The 17,661-nt window shown below is 35.0% G+C and overlaps 1 protein-coding gene across 1 annotated transcript in view; it reads left to right on the top strand.

Moving 5' to 3' along the window:
• The window catches only part of LOC148948584 (kinesin-like protein KIF28), a 288,269-nt gene that overhangs the window by 164,592 nt on the left and 106,016 nt on the right, over positions 1 to 17,661 (top strand). The window contains exon 12 of the mRNA XM_089094971.1: positions 14,524 to 14,693. Within this exon, the coding sequence (XP_088951097.1) occupies positions 14,524 to 14,693 (170 nt within the window). The remainder of the gene's footprint in view (positions 1 to 14,523; positions 14,694 to 17,661) is intronic.

The following is a 17,661-nucleotide window of genomic DNA, read 5'->3' as shown; positions in this document are numbered from 1 at the left end:
AGATATACATGTGTTATACCATATCAAAAGATTAAAAACAAGTAAAACTCAAGACAATTTATAGAAAAAATTAGAAAAGCCATTAAAAACCTAGAAAGGAAAATATGGTACCATTTACAAAACATAGGCCTTATCTGTGTAAATTAAAAAAAGTGAGAAACTAATGGGAAGTTGGTTTAATTTTTTGTTTTCTAGGAGAAAACATTTTTTCACTTCTGAAAGTAAAGCAACGAACAGGAGAAAGGTAAGAACGGGCTAAGATATAGCCCGAAGTGTGTCGTTTAGGGATGGGGAATGTTCTTGGAAATTTTTTTTTCGTGGGAGGTTTTTTCAATGCATTTTTTGAAAAACAGAGATACCTCATACCTTTCCTAAACTCAAGCGTTTTTAGCTCTGCTTTTGTTATTGAAACTTTACCTTTTTTTGGAATTATAAACAACTTGCTGATTAAAAATTTGAGAGCTATGGTTAATTAGAGTGAATCTAAGATATATGGTCTCTGTGAGACGCAAAGCTGGTATAACTTCTTCAGAGTTGTACAAAAATCATTCATTTTACCTGTTGGTAGATGGTCTATCATCCATCCTAAGGTAAAACAAAGATGAATAGGCATAGTTTAAGGATAATTCATATAGCTTATCAGTTCTGTCAGCAATTTGAAGGCATTTGCAGATAAAAAAAATGATTCAAAGATTTACGACTGACCATGTCCAGAGTAGTTGCAGGAAATTGGGCCGCTGAAATTGTCTGTATCAGAGGCAACGCTGTAGCATTGCCTATAGTAAAGGTCATACGGCTCCAATGTTTTATTATTATTAATGAAAAAAAACTTTCCGAAAAATAAGTTTTTCAAAGAAAAGTAAAGGCCATTTTAAACTTAAGCTCAGGAGATACAAATACCTGTTAAAATTCAAACTCAAAACGACCAGAAATTACTATTAAAGAATAAATGAAACCCAAAACGAACATAAATTAAATAAAAAATCATAGCAAAAAAACATACAACAAGTAATATGAAAATCAAACTTAAAACGAAATCAAATATGTTGCTATTAAAATATAAATGAAACTTAAAACGAACAGAAATTAAATAAACAATCAATGGAACAACCATACAATATATATTAATGTAAATGAATAAATAAATCTTAAAACGAGTGAAACTTAAACTGAATATGCAAATCAAGTTTGAATCGAATAAAAATAACTACGAATTCTTTGAAATATTTTCACTTTTGTAACTTTAAGAAATCAATTAAGAAATTAAAGAAAGAAATTAATAAAGAAATTAATTAAGATTTTAGGGAATAAATATCAGCATATGTATATTAAATTGACAATGCACATTTTTTTTCAGTAAACTCATTTGAATTTTTTTTCAGTAAAGTACAAATTATATTCTGGCGTTTAGAAAGCATAGGAGTTTTGAACCCTACTCAGATTAATTTATGCTCGTTTTGAGTTCGACTCTAATATTTATTTTAATTTTTGTTCGTTTTGGGTTTCATTTATTTATTGATACTGATTTGGGGTAGTTGTATGCTTGGTAGATTATATGATAGTCCGAACGCCAGGTGTTGAAAATGTGAACCATACCACGACAGATTGGGGCTGCTACGAGAATTAGCCTACCCTACACCCCCTACATTGACCTTGCGGATTCAAAAATACCAATGGCACTTGCTTGCGAGGGGTGGAACACTCCGAAACTTGACATTTATTATATTTTGGTGTTTCATGCGAGAAAATGCATGTTCCACAAAGTTTGAGGTGCGGTTATTCACTCAAATAGAAATGCCTAGAAGCCATAGAATGTTTTAATTACAAAACAACACGATTAGTTACAAAAAATGGCAGAGTTAAAAAAAAATGGCAAACCTTTATGAGACTTGAAGAGTCTTTAAAAGTGTAAACCAAATAAAATTGAACATCAGATATATAATGATATTAATTGTTGAAAGATCCATCAGTTCAAGATTTTTTTTTCACTGTAATTTTTATTTTCATTTTCAATGCTGTAAGAACTGTAAAATAATAAATTTGCAATATACGAGTAATTCGTTTTTAGTGAAGCAAGCACCAATGACGCAGAAGGCTTTAAGTTTTTACACTTAAAGAAGGGGGCAGTATCCAAATTTTGCTTGTAGTGAAACTATATTTGTCTTGACCAATCTTGAAAAGAACTAATAAATTAAACTGAATATTTGATGCATAATGATGTTAATTTCTAAAAGCTCATCAGTTCAAAATTTTACTGTAATTTTAATAATTATTTTCAATATTAACTACAAAAGAAAACATTTGTAATATAATTCGTTTTCAGTAAAGCGCCAATGACACAGTAGGTTTTAGGCTTCTGCAGTGAGATGATACCCAAACTCTTGTTTGTAGTTATTTTTATTCGATTCAAACTTGATTTCCATATTCAATTTAAGTTTCACTCGTTTTAAGATTTATTTATTGCTGAACAGAATGGCTAACTCAAAATTTGGCTGGGAGGTGTTGGGGGCAAGGATGGGCGTGGGGGGGGGCTAGTTGCCCACCAATCATTTTCGACTATTAAAAATGGCACTAGCCCTTTGAATTTCCAATCGAATGAGCCTGTTTTGAAGTTTCTACGACAACGCCTTCTATAAAACATTATATGCCCCCAGGGCATAACTTAAAACTCTTGCCCTGAGGGTTGTGGGGGAGTGTCCTCCTCAAAAACATATTTTCTATCTGGGAATCAACTACATTGAACAAAATGGATATCTCAAAAGTATGATGGAATATGTTTGGGGAAATGATGGGCGTGGGGGGCAAGTTACCCACCAATCACTTTCGACTATTAGCCCTTTAATCAAAAGGCACTAGCCCTTTAATTTTCAATCGAATGAGCCTGTTTTGAAGTTTCTACGACAACGCGCCTTCTATAAAAACCTTATATGCCCCCAGGTCAAGACTTAAAACCCTTGCCCTGAGGGTTGTGGGGGGGTGTCCTCCTCAAAAATATATTTTCAATCTGGAATTCAACTACGCTGAACAAAAATAGTTATCTCAAAATTTTAATTGGACGTGTTGGGGGAAATGATGGGCGTGGGGGGGGGATAGTTGCACTTCAATCACTTTTGACTATTAGAAAGGGCACTAGCCCTTTAATTTCCAATCAAATGAGCCTTTTTTGAAGTTTCTACGACACCGCCTTCTATAAAAACCTTAGATGCCCCCAGGGCATAAATTAAAACCCTTGCCCTGAGGGTTGTGGAGGAGTGTCTTCCTCAAAAATATAGTTTCTATCTTGAAATCAACTACGCTGAACAAAATGGCTATCTCAAAATTTTGATTGGATGTGTTTGGGGGAATAATGGGCTTTGGGGGGGGGGGCTAGTTGCCCTCCAATCCCTTTTGACTATTAAAAAGGGCACTAGCTTTTTGAATTTCCAATCGAATAAGCCTTTTTTTTTAATTTTCTACGACAACGCCTTCTATAAAAACCTTATATGCCCCCAGGGTATAACTTAAAACCCTTGCCCTGAAGGTTGTGGGGGAGTGTCCTCCTCAAAAACATATTTTCTGTCTGGAAATCAACTACGCTGATCAAAATGGCTATCTAAAAATTTTGATTGGATGTGTTTGGTGAAATGATGGGCGTGGGGGGGACGGGGGCTAGTTGCACTCCAATCACTTTCGACTATTAAAAAGGCACTAGCCCTTTAATTTCCAATTGAATGAAACTGTTTTGTGTTTGGGGGAATAATGGACGTGCGGGGGCTAGTTGCCCTCCAATCACTTTCGACTATTAAAAAGGGCACTAGCCTTTAGAATTTCCGATCGAATGAGCCTCTTTTGAAGTTTCTACGACAATACCTTCTATAAGAACCTTATATGCCCCTAGGGTATAACTTAAAACCCTTGCCTTGAGGGTTGTGGGGGAATGTCCTCCTCAAAAATATATTTTCTATCTGGAAATCAACTACGCTGAACAAAATGTCTATCTCAAAATTTTGATTGGATGTGTTTGGGAAAATGATGGGCGTGGGGGGGGATAGTTACACTCCAATCACTTTCGACTATGAAAAAGGGCAATAGCCCTTTAATTTCTCATCGATTGAGCCTGTTTTGAAGTTTCTGCGACAACGCCTTCTATAAAAACCTTATATGCCCCCAGGGCATAACTTAAAACCCTTGTCCTGAGGGTTGTGGGGGAGTGTCCTCCTCAAAAACATATTTTCTATCTGGAAATCAACTACGCTGAACAAATTGGCTATCTCAAAATTTTGATTGGATGTGTTTGGGGGAATGATGGGCGTAGGGGGGGGGCCTAGGTGCTTTCCAATCATTTTCGACTACTAAAAAGGCGCTAGAAATTTCTATTTACAATCAAATGAGCCCCCTTTGAAGCTTCTACGACGATCCCTTCCGTATCAAGTGTCTCTGGGAAAAAAAATTATAAAAATAAAATGATGGAGCCGTATGGCCTTTACTATAGGCAACGCTACAGCGTTGCCTCTGATTATTATTTATTTTTTTTCCCAGAGGCACTTCATACGGAAGGGGTCGTCGTAGAAAATTCAAAGGGGGCTTATTCAATTGGAAATCGAGAGCTTTAGTGCCCTTTTTAATAATCGAAAACGATTGGAGGGCAACTAGCCCTCCCCCACACGCCCATCATTCCCCCAAACACATCCAATCTAAATTTTGAGACAGTCATTTTGTTCAGCGTAGCTGATTTCCAGATAGAAAATATTTTTTTGAGGGGGATACTCCCCCAAAACCCTCAGGGCAAGGGTTTTAAGTTATGCCCTGGGGGCATATAAGGTTTTTGAAGACGTTGTCATAGAAACTTCAAAACAGGCTCATTTGATTGGAAATTAAAGGGCTAATGCCCTTTTTAATAGTCGAAAGTGATTGGAGTGCAACTGCCCCCCCACGCCCATCATTTCCCCCAACACATCCAATCAAAAGTATGAGATAGCCATTGTGTTCAGCGTAGTTGATTTCCAGATAGAAAATATATTTTTGAGGAGGACACTCCCCCACAACCCTATACCCTGGGGGCATATAAGGTTTTTATAGAAGACGTTGTCGTAGAAACTTCAAAAAGGGCTCATTCGATTGGAAATTCAAAAAGCTAGTGCCCTTTTTAATAGTCGAAAGTGATTGGAGGGCAAATAGCCCCCCCCACCCCTCATTCCCCCACACACGTCCAATCAAACTTGTGAGAGAGCCATTTTTTTCAGCGTAGTTGATTTCGAGATAGACAATATGTTTTTGAGGAGGACAATCCCCCACAACCCTCAGGGCAAGGGTTTGAAGTTATGCCCTGGGGGCATATAAGGCTTTTATAGAAGTCGGTGTCGTTAAAACTTCAAAAAAGGCTCTTTCGATTGGAAATTCAAAGGGCTAGTGCCCTTTTTAATAGTCGAAAGGGATTTGAGGGCAACCCATTATTTCTTATGGAAGGGATGCTCGTATAAACTTTGGAGAGGTCTCATTTGACTGAAAATTGAAAGTTCTTGTTCACATTTTAAGAGTCAAAAGAGATTGGAGGGTGACTAGCACCCCCCCTCCCCCACGCCCTAAATGCATCAGATAAAAATTTTTGAGATAAACATTTTGTTAAAATAGTTCAAAGTTCTGATAACAAAAAACTCCGGTGTCGACACAGCCCACCAGGCCCCGGGGGTAGGCGTTATAAGTTATGGCCTGGGGCATAACTTATTAAAGGGGGTTTATAACCAATGGGAAGGGGTTTTGTATAGGAAGAACACATAGGAAATCTATTATAATTATCCAATTATAAGGTTAAACATACTCTGAGATAGATGTAAAATTGCTTTGGCACACAAAATCCTATTAAGGTCAATTTCAAACAGTCGTGATCCCTTTGTGTCAGCAAGTGAAGTGGTCTAAACCCCCTTATTGGAGCTATTTTTTCAATCCATTCATTGTTGTCAATCGCTGTCCACAAGCTATGCAAGCTGTTTAATGTTCATATATAAGGTTTTTATCAAAGAGGTAATCGTACAGACTTTGAAAGAAGCCTCATTCGATTTAAACTGCAATTTCTAGATCCGTTTTTTAAAGTCAAGAATAATCGGACAGTAAGCACCCCCACCCCATGCCATAAAAACTTGAAACTTCATGCAATCAAAAACGAACAAAATTTAATTAAAAAAAACTTCCCGAAAAATAAGTTTTTCAAAGAAAAGTACCATTTTAAAATTAAGCTCAAGAGATACAAATAAATGTTAAAATTAAAACACGAAACGACCATAAATTACTATTAAAGAATAAATGATATACAAAACGAACAGAGATTAAACATAATATCTTCGCAAAAAACATACAACACGAACTAATATAAATAACTAAATAGATTTTAGAGCGAATAATGGTTAGATTGAATATGAAAATCAAGATTAAAACGAAAACAAATATTTTGCTATTAAAGGACAAATGAAACTTAACAGAAATTAAATAACAATCAATGCGAACAAACATACGATATATATTAATGTAAATGAATGAATAAATCTTAAAACGAGTGAAACTTAAATTGAATATGCAAATAAAGTTTGAATCGAATAAAAATAACTACAAACAAGAGTTTGGGTATCGCCTCACTGCAGAAGCCTAAAAGCTACTGCGTCATTGGTGCTCTACTGAAAACAAATTATATTACAAATGTTTTCTTTTGTATTTAATATTGAAAATAAATATTAAAATTACAGTAGAATTTGGAACTGATGAGCTTTTAGCAATTAATATCATTATGCATCAAATATTCAGTTTAATTTATTAGTTCGTTTCAAGATTAGTCAAGACAAATATAGTTTCACTACAAACAAAATTTGGATACTGCCCCCTTCTTTAACTGTAAAAATCTAAAGCCTTCTACGTCATTGGTACTTCACTGAAAACGAATTACTCGTATATCACGAATTTATTATTTTCCAGTTCTGACAGCATTGAAAATGAAAAAAAAAATCTTGAACTGATGGATCTTTCAACAATTAATATCATTATATATCTAATATTCCATTTGATTTTGTTTATACTTTGCATTACTGTTCAAGACTCATATAGTTTTGCCATTTTATTTAACTCTGCCATTTTTTCTAACTAATCGTGTTAGTTTGTTATGAAAACATTCTATGGCTTTTAGGCATTTCTATTTGAGCGGAAAACTGCACCTCAAAATTTGTTGAACATGCATTTTCTTGCATGAAACACCAAAATATAATAAAATATCAAGTTTCGGAGTGTTCCACCACTCGCAAGCAAGTTCCATTGGTATTTTTGAATCCGCATGGTCAATTTAGGGGGTGGAGGGTAAGCTAATTCTCGTAGCAGCCCCATTCCGTCGTGGTATGGTTCACATTTTCAACACCTGGCGTCCGGACTATCATATAATCTACCAAGCATACAACTATCCCAAATCAGTATCAATAAATAAATGAAACCCAAAATGAACAAAAATTAAAATAAATATTAGAGTCAAACTCAAAACGAGCATAAATTAAATTGAGTAGGGTTCAAAACCCATATGCTTTCTAAAAGCCAGAATATAATTTTTACTTTACTGAAAAAAATTAAAATGAGTTTACTGAAAAAAAAATATGCATTGTCAATTATATATACATTTGCTGATATTTATTCCCTAAAATCTTAATTAATGAAAGAATTGTTTTCAGTAAAGCACCAATGACGCAGTAGGGTTTATGCTTCTGCAGTGAGGCGATACCCAAACTTTTGTTTGTAGTTATTTTTATTCGATTCAAACTTGATTTGCATATTAAATTTAAGTTTCACTCGTTTTAAGATTTATTTATTCATTTACATTAATACATATTGTATGTTTGTTCGCACTGATTGTTTATTTAATTTCTGTTCGTTTCAAGTTTCATTTATACTTTAATACCAAAATATTTTTTTTCGTTTTAAGCTTGATTTTCATATTCAATCTAAGCATTACTCGCTTTAAGATCTATTTATTCATTTATATTATTACTTGTTGTATGTTTTTGGTATGATTGTTTATTTTATTTCTGTTCGTTTTGGGTTTCATTTATTCTTTAATAGTAATTTCTGGTCGTTTTTATTTTTAATTTTAAAAGGTATTTGTATCTACTGAGCTTAAGTTTAAAATATCCTTTACTTTTCTTTGAAAAACTTATTTTTCGGAAAGTTTTTTTTAATTAATTTTATGAAAAGGGCTCTTTGAATCATATCAGTTAAATGTGAATCTTCTCGAAAGATGCCAGTGTGTCATTCTTGGCAAAGATATTCAAAACCAGGGTAGAATAAAGGAGTGTACATTTTTAAAGAACGGGAAGGGTAGCCTACAGATTTTTTTGGTGCTTAAGGAGGGAGACATACGTATTAACTTTATGGATGAAATTTAACATGGCTAACCCAATTTAAATTAGAAGCCAAGGACATGGTCATCAAAAAGCTTCCGTCAGTCATGAAATTTGTTAGTGAGGCTGTTAGTCATTACTGAGAAGTGGAGATGACCTACGGAAGCAACATGGGGTATTGCATTGTAGACGGGGAGAGAACTGGAATGATGATTCTCATATTTGACTACTTATCATCTGTCTGATACCAAGAAGAGGTAACCAAGTTTAACAAAAATAGTTCGTGTTGAATTTAGTGACAAGTTCTTCAACTAATATACTGTTCTTAACATAGTCAAATGCTTCGTGGAGATCGACGGAAATTAAACAATGCTATTGATAAAATGAACAAGGTAATGGGAAATTTAAGGAGATTGAACTGCCCGAGTCATTAAAGTTAGGACTTTTCCCTTTAGTTTATATACAAGAAATCGTTCATATATTTTAGAAAATAAGAGAGTGAGAAATATAAGGTGGACACCTTCAAAACCAGGTTTCAGTCTTTTTTTAAGGATTTATGAAACCCTGTTTTCATACTTGCGAGAATTGCCTAGAATGGGTTATCTAATTGAAATGATAGATAAGGGTTTTGAAAAAGAATCACTGAAGGCACGAAAAAGAGGAACTGGGATATCTGAAAGGCTCAATCTCAATTTTTTCTAACAAAAATAAAACAAAACATCAACAACAATGAAGATTCTAGAAGAGAACTTGTTAAGGACCATAAAAAAAAAAAAAAAAAAAAAAAAAAAAAAGTGACAAAAAAATTGGACTAGAAAAAGAATGACTTAAAAAAAAAGAAAAAAAAGAAAGAACAATAAAAAATTCGGAAATTAAAGCAAAATGGTTAAAAGTTGATAGATTACATTATATTGTAAAGTTTCGTTACATTATTGTACAACGTGCGGAAACTTATGGCTAGCTCAACACTGGAGGGTATTTTATTCAATTGTATAATAGATTTGTAAATGGGAAATTGCTAGAAACACATTTAGGGATTATAAAGGCTCTATTGGATGAACGGAGACAGTGGGCACCCGATTTATTAATATTATAATAGGTTAGTAGTTGAGGAGGAAGATTGTTGTGGAAAGCTGTGCCAGCAAGCGATAAGTTTAATCTTTTATGATTTGATCTATTGGAGCTATACCGAAAACTGAGTATAAATCAGGGGTTGGACATAGACGGGGAAGCCGAAAAATTGCTTTAATGGCACGGTTTTGGGCAAATTTTAGTTTTTTAGTGAATGAGCCATACGTATATCCCCAAATTAATCCGCAATAAGAAAAGTAAGGAAAAATAAAGTAATAATAGAGGGTAACTAGGATGTCAGTAGGAACAAAATATTTCACACGGTTGATCACTGCTACTTGTCTCAAAATTACTGCTGTGATGTAAGAAATATGATTAGAGAATGAAAAGCTCTAATCAATAAATACACCAGGCATCTTTGCAACCTCCACTTGCGGGAGGATGTCGGAGGAGAACTTGAGACCAACAGCAGGCTGGATTACGTGTTTGTTGTAGGGGGTTCTAAATAATACTGCTTGTTTTTTTTTATATTAATGGTCATGTTATTCGTAAGGCACCACGCCTGGAATCTGTTCAGAAGGACTTGGGCAGAGGTTATTGCTGATGGTAAATTGGTGCCAGTGATAAAAAAGTCTCTGTCATCAGCAAATAGTACAGGATACACTGAAGGGTTCAGGTCCATAACAAGATCATTGATATATAGGAGAAATAAACTCGGGCCTAGAACGGAGCCTTGTGGGACACCTCTCTGAACAGGTAAGGGCAGAGAAGACACTCCACCTAGGCTCACACTTGGTACCCTTACAGATGGGTAAGAGCCGAACCAAGAGAGGGGAACTCCACGAATACCGTAACTATTTAATTTACTTGTTAAAGTACTATGATGGACTGTGTCAAAGGCCTTAAAAAGTCTAAAAATAAGCCCAATACAGTTTTGTTAAGGTCGAGTTGTGAGCGTATGAACTGTGGGGCATCAATTAGAGCATGAGTAGTGGATGAGGAATAATCAGGGAAACGGACTGCCGAACAGAAAGGGAGACAGACCTCTGAAGATAATTTTCTCGAGCACTTTGGATATAACAGGAAGAATTGAGATTGGATGATAATTACCTATATCAGATGGATAACCCTTTTTAAGAATTAGAAAAACAATTGCTGACTTTACTAAATCAGGGAAAACTCCATGGGTTAAAAATAGGTCGGCAATATTCTTGATGAACTCGCACACAAAAGGAGATATGGTCTCCAGGGGCTTATTAGTTAATCCAAGACGGTCAGGTGTTAAACTAATAGGGAGAGAACTGATGATTTGAAGCACCTCACCGCTATCAGTTGGGCAGAGAAACATGGATCGAGAATTGAAGCAAGGGAGTATAGTCTGAAAGGAGGAGTGGGAATCAGTATGAAGAATGCTAGAAAAATAATTATTAAATGTGTCAGGTGAATGTAGAGGGTCAATGAATCTGCCGTTTGTGTCTTTAAGGTGACTAAAATATAGACTTTGATTTTCTATTTTCTGACAGAATAGCCTATCATTAATGGTGGATCAAATATTTTTCAGGTTTCCTAAATAATTGTGAATTTTTTAATAATAATAATTTTTCTTTGCTTCAAGGATGAGTTTAGTGTATAAGTTTTTATGATTTTTATAATTAGATAGGTCAATATCACTACTGTTCTTACACGCTAACTTATATAGTATTTTTTACGATACGAAGAAACAATGATGCTATGTGACATCTAGGGGCATATACGCGATATTTTTCCGGTTAAATTTACGAATAGGAAAAGTTGAATGGATAAATGGATAATGGAAAAAATGGATAAATGGAAAAGTTAATGGATTCGCTGCGCAGAACCATTTGTGGCAAAGTTTACCTTTTGACAATTTAAAACATTGGACCAGTCAGTTGTTCTTAGGCGATCGGTAAAATGGGTCCTATTCGCAGAGCTGTAATTTCTAGTACGTGTTGGGATATTTATTCTAGAGCGTTAAGTTAGTGGTTACGAAGGTAGTGACAAGTAAAGTGGTCTAAGGATAGTGGTCTGATCCGAAAATATTATACTTGAGGACCGGTCATCTCCCAAGGAAGTAGATACACAAATGTTGTTAATTAATGTTGAAGTTGATCTCACAGGATCAATCCTACTGGGGAAAAAAAAAGAAATTTGTTGGTAGAAGACCAGTTACGGTCAATAATTAAATAAAGTGTCAGATTCAATATTTTTACCAACATTGAGTAGGTTACAATTAAAGTCACCAAGAAGTATTGCCTTTTTATGGGTTAGATTAATAAAATTAGAGAAATTATCAAACAAATTACAAAAACATGAGATCGGAAATGGAGGAGGTTTATAAAACAAGGAAAGTGTATAGGAATTTTGGCCGATAACTATGTTAACAATTATTGAATAAATACATCTGAGATTTATTTGTATAGAGAAAATAGATTCGAACTCTGATAACTTGGTAAAATTTACATTCGAATGGATATAAAGTGAGATACCCCCAGAACACTTAGTCAATGTCCTGGGAGTACAAAAAAGTCTACAAAAATCGGGAATCAGTCTGAAGAATGTTAGAAAAATAATTAATAAATGTTGAATGCTGAATGTATAGTTTATTTGTGTAGAGATTTATTTGTGTAGAGTAAATGAATTCGCACTCTGATAGCCTGGTAAAATTTATACTCGAACGCATTTAAAGTGAGATACCCCCAGAACACTTAGTCAATCTCCTGGGTATATGGATTATTTAGTAACCAGGGAGTAAAAAAATCACTTGTGTCATCTTTATCGGAAAGCCATGTCTCTGTTAATCCTATTAAGTCAAAAGGGCAAACATCGGGAATCAGTGTGAAGAATGTTAGAAAAATAATTAAAAAATGTTGAATGCTGACAGCCTGGTAAAATTTATAATCGAACGCATTTAAAGTGAGATACCCCCAGAACACTTAGTCAATCTCCTCGGCGTATAGATTATTTAGTAACCAGGGAGTAAAAAATCACTTGTGTCATCATTATCGGAAAGCCCTGTATCGGTTAATCCTATTACGTCAAAAGGGCAAACATCGTTAAATGAAATTAAATCTTTAAATTTGAGCCACTTATCCCCGATACTTCTGATGTTGAACCAAAGAACCTTAAGGAAATTATTACTAACTAGTAGTGGCTTCATTGGCACAAAATTGAGAATATCAAGGTAATTACAATTAGCATGAGGTAAGGTACCATCGGAGCTGCTTATAGGGTTGTCATGCTGGTTACTATCTATATCGGAATAATTAAAAGCAATGTTATTAGAAAGTGATAATTTAGTTGAAAACTAGAAGTCACACATTAGTTAGTCGTCAGGTATTCTTGTTGAGTATCTTCTCGCTTGGGTTTTGCTTTGAATATCATTCTCGCCTGAAGAGACTTCGTGAGAGGTCGTCAATTTTTGTGTTACAGTGTTGGTCAGCTTTTTCTTGCTTTTATATTACTTTGCTATGGCTTGGGGCTTCTACTATCGTATCAGGTGCTGGTGATTTTTTCAAATTTCTGGGGGACTTGGTGCCAACATCAATAAGATGGGAAAGTGCAAGGAATGTGGCTAGCCTTTGCCATTCTTGATTATAATGATTAATAACTTGTGGATGCCATAAAACTGGATGTTGAGATGAAGAGGAAGGCTGCGAATTGGTTTTAAGTAGAGGAAATTGAGTGGGACACTGGGTAAATGAGCTACCTTTAGCTATCAGGGGTGGGATCTGTTTCCTCTGGTCCTTTGAAACTTCAGTTTGGCTATTTAAGGGTCGACTGGGAGTTGGTTGTCTAGGGATTGTAGCAGCTATGACGGAGTAGGGCAAGTTCAATCTCACAGACATTTGGAGGATCTCGGCTCTCTTGTGATAGGCCAGACAAAGTTGCTTCTCAAGTGCCGTGTACCCCTTATTTTTACAATTTTTACAAAAGACGTCTTTCTCGATGCAATTTTCTGTAACGTGGCTAAGTTTTCCACACTCGTGGCTAGATTTTACTTTATTTTCGACATGATTGGAGTGACTTTTTACAATTATTTTTGCTATGACCATGGGCTAAGCAAATTGTGCATTGTAGGAGCTTTGGTTTATAGGCGAAGGGCCATGCCATACAAAAAACCTTCTCTTTGCAACTTTTCTTTGCATACAATGAGCATTGAGCAACCGGGTATAAGATAGCCATCATTTTTCAAGCTGAGTTTTGTAGATGTTGTTGGTTGGACGGGATGAATCGAAGAATCCATTAGTTTAGCTGTAAATTCCTCTATTTGTATACCGGTGTCAACACCATAAACCACGTATTTCTACGACTTTTCTACTTCTTTTGAAGTGGCAAAGATTTTGGAACCCTAAACGATTATTTCCTAGGACCTTGGAAGGACTTCTGAGAAGTAAAATAAAGATCTGTGATACCGTCTTTCAGGAAGACTACTTCAAAAGGTTAGTTAGCTAGTAGAAATATAAGCTTTCTAATATCCATTAACCGATCTTTAGTAAAAGGTTGACCATTGGTTTTCTTGGTGGTCACAATGCAATAGTTTGGCTGATCTAAAGAACTAGCTAGAGATTCAATTAATGAGGAACGATCAGGGAGTAATATAATCTCTGGTTGGGGTTCTTCAGGGGGTGATCTAATTACATTATTTTTTTCTTTTTTTTGCCTGGGTTTCACCAGTACTTTTAGCTTGAAGGATGTTTAGGGCTGGAATCATCTTAAGATGTGTGGTTGACTTAGCCATAGGAGTCGGAGGGGGGGGGGTACTAGTTAAGTTTCTTTTTGAGGGCAGAAAAGGTGAGATATCACCTTTTCCGATAGGCTTTCAGATACATCATCACCATCAATTTTTGATGATTATATTATCAATAATCTTTGGGAAGTTGACTTTAATTCCTCAATCAAGTCTAAAAATAATTTGAAATAAACTAACTCTACGTTTCTATGAAGAAAATGACTATTTTTTAGTCCAAGGATAGGAAAATAACCCTGGAACATGCAGAAATTAGATTCAAGCGTTAGCAGTAAAAAATATCTCCAATATCAGCCAAATAAGTTTTTCGACAAAATTGATGTCTGTATCCTTTTACAGTTTACTGAACAGAAAAAGCTTGAACAAGAAAGAAAATCGAGGCCACATTTATTGAACTTGAATGCGGATCCACAACTAACAGCTCGAATCGTGTACCCACTTAACAGTGAAGAAATGGTAATCGGTAATGGAAAAGAAAAGGAGCCTGATATTCTGTTGATTGGGCCTGGGTAAGAGATTCTTGGTCAAAATTTTTCTGAGAGTGTCTTAAGATATATGTCTCAGTTGATGCTTCCAGCTAAAACGTGCGGTTTCTGAATAGCAAACAGCAATAACATTGATTATCCTATTTTTCTTCCTCTCAAAGTTTTAAATCAAACATTTCAATCAATCAATCATTTTATTAATACTAAACTCTATTAGAAACGTAAAGAAAAATTATTTGGCCCAAGAAGCTTGGATTTTTTCAAAGAGAAATCCGTTTTGAAATCTTGTAGTCTTTTTTTTTGATTTTACAATTTTGCTTTTCATTTTCTACAAACTAGGCTTTTGTTGAATAACCTAAGTGAATACTAAAATATAACACGTTATGAGCACTGTTTGTTTTGTTTTCGTTTTAGCCTGTAGAAAAGAAATTTTTCTAACTTCTTTGAATCTTTTTTTTCGGTATTAGTACATCCATGACAACTAGCTTCGTTCTACTTGCATAAAAAGACAACAGATTTCATATATTTTTTTTGTTTGAAACCCATAATTTTTAAATGCAAAAAAAAAATTGAAAAATTCCTTGAACAATAACTGAAATGGTGAAATCAATTATGAAATCGGCGAATTTGATTAAAGAAAAATTGAAAAGGTGAAATTACTTGAACAAAGATTTGAAAAAGACTAAATTACTGGAACAAAACTGTGGGACTAAAAATTGAGTAAAAAAAAATTTACTCCAACAGAAAAAATTGAAAATCATTATAAAATATTCTGTCAAAAACCAAACATTTAAAATTTTTGAGCAAAAAATTAGAACTTGCGAATTAACTCAACAAAAAATTGAAAATCTGAGAAGATATCCGAAAATTAAACAAAAAAACGAAATTAAATCTTCAAAAATAAATCTTGTGAAAACTCATAGACTAATTTAGGTGAGGTTAGAGTGGCCCCACTCTCAGGGTTCGGGTGGCCCCACAGACTTTTTGTTTTTGATTAACGCGTTTTCGTCTTCTTCAGGTTTATTAATATTTTTCACTCTTTTCAATTGTTGTAACAAGTATTTCAAATGTTGTCAAATTTCTAATATCTGTCGAAGTTTTTTCAAAGATTTTCAATTCTTGTCGATGACGTCATAGATTTTCCATTTTAGTTGCAATGATTTCAAATATTTTACAGTTGTCGAGGAAATTCACAAATTTTTATTTTTGTTGCAAACATTTCAAAGATCTTCTAGTTCCTCGAGCTTATCTTTTTTCTGTTTTTTTCTTGTTGTAGAAATTTCACGGCTTTTCAATTTTTTGAATGTTTCTGATCTTGTAGTAAAAGTTTCAAAGATTTAATTTTTTTTTGAATAAATTTACAGCTATTCAGTTTTTGTCTAGCAAATTTCAATAATTCCAATTTGTGTCAAAAAAATTTTACACTATAAATTTTTTCTAAAAAATCCACCAATTTTTGAATTTTTGAGCAAAATCACGGAATTTCATTTTTTGTCACGAAATTTTCTAAATATTTAGTTTTAGATGGCTACAGTTCCATCAGTTTCAATTTTGTCCAGGAAATTTACTGATTTTAATTTTTGTCAAGGAATCTCACTGATTTCACATTTTGTTAAGTGAATACAGGTTTTTATTTTTTTTTTGAGGACATTACGGCTTCGAATTTTTTTTTCAATTAATTTCGTGTTTTTCAATTTTTGTGTTTGCAATTTCTTTTTTTAATTTTTTGCTCCAAAAGTTTCACTATTTTCATTTTTGTTAAGGTAGCTTGGTGTTTCTCAATTTTTTGTTCGAGCAATTTTTGCTTTTATAAATTTTTGAGTACATCATCATACGCCAGCGATGGCTGTCGTCTGTACAGAATTGTCGCACCTACCAAGGGGCCCAACTTGGGAACACCGACCATCGTCTTTGTTGCAGCAAAAATCAGGCTTCGCCAAAAAGCTACAAAAATCAGTCAGACACCTCAGAAAATTGATACCTACCGTATCCAGCAAGACCCCGCTTTGGCTAAGCAGCCTCAGGTTGAAATATCCAACAGATTAGAGTTTCTTACGCAGTGCGATGATAGTGAAGCTGTATGGCATGTCTTCAAAGAGAATGCTCTTGCAGCTGCAACTAGCGTTGCTGGAATGAAGCAGCAAAGGAACAAAGACTGGATCAGCAACGCGTCCCTTGCCATTATTGATCGCAGACGGGAAGCCCACCTTCGCGGGGACATGACAGCATATAGGTAACTAAATAAAGAGCGTAATATCATTCTGCAAAAGTACCGTAAGACCTTTATCGGCAAAAAATCACGTGAGCTCCAAGAAGCCGCCAAAAAAAGGACATTGGAGCCACATATAAGATCCCCCATGAGCAATACAGTCAGGTCAATACAGTCAAACTAGACCGTATCTCCGTAACGCCAGTGGCGAAAATATTTACGACCAATCACAGTACCTTCACCAGTGAGAACACCACTTTGAGAAGCTACTAAACTCAGACTCACCTGACCAAATTGACGACCATATTACTGCTGCTGCTGACAATACTACACCTTCCCTCGATTGCTCTGGATATACAGCAAAAGAAATTAAAGCATCAGTACGACGGCTGAAGAACAACAAAGCGCCGGCAGTATGTGGCCTGACATCAGAACTCCTTAAACATGGTGATCCATGCATGACCCTCTGGCTACAAGTGCGGTTTAATACTGTGTGGCACTCTGAGATGATACCATAAGACTGGAAGACAGGCTTACTCGTGTCAGTCTACAAGAGTAAAGGAAGTAAAGCAGAATGTAATAACTATCGTGGAATAACTCTGCTCTCGGTACCCGGCAAACTCTTCGCCATGCTGCTCCTCAAGCGGAAAACAAAGTACCTCCATCCCCTTCATCACAACCAGAAAGCTAAAGTCATGCCAGGTAGGGCTACTACTGAGCAAATCCATACAATTAGACAGTTGATAGAGAAAACTCTAGAATATAAAAGGAAGGTATACATTA

Source organism: Artemia sp. Qi Xiang Cuo, chromosome 9, assembly GCF_049724085.1.
Source record: "Artemia sp. Qi Xiang Cuo chromosome 9, ASM4972408v1, whole genome shotgun sequence".
NCBI classification, from domain to species: domain Eukaryota; kingdom Metazoa; phylum Arthropoda; class Branchiopoda; order Anostraca; family Artemiidae; genus Artemia; species Artemia sp. Qi Xiang Cuo.
This window is presented reverse-complemented; position numbering and strand designations above follow the sequence as displayed.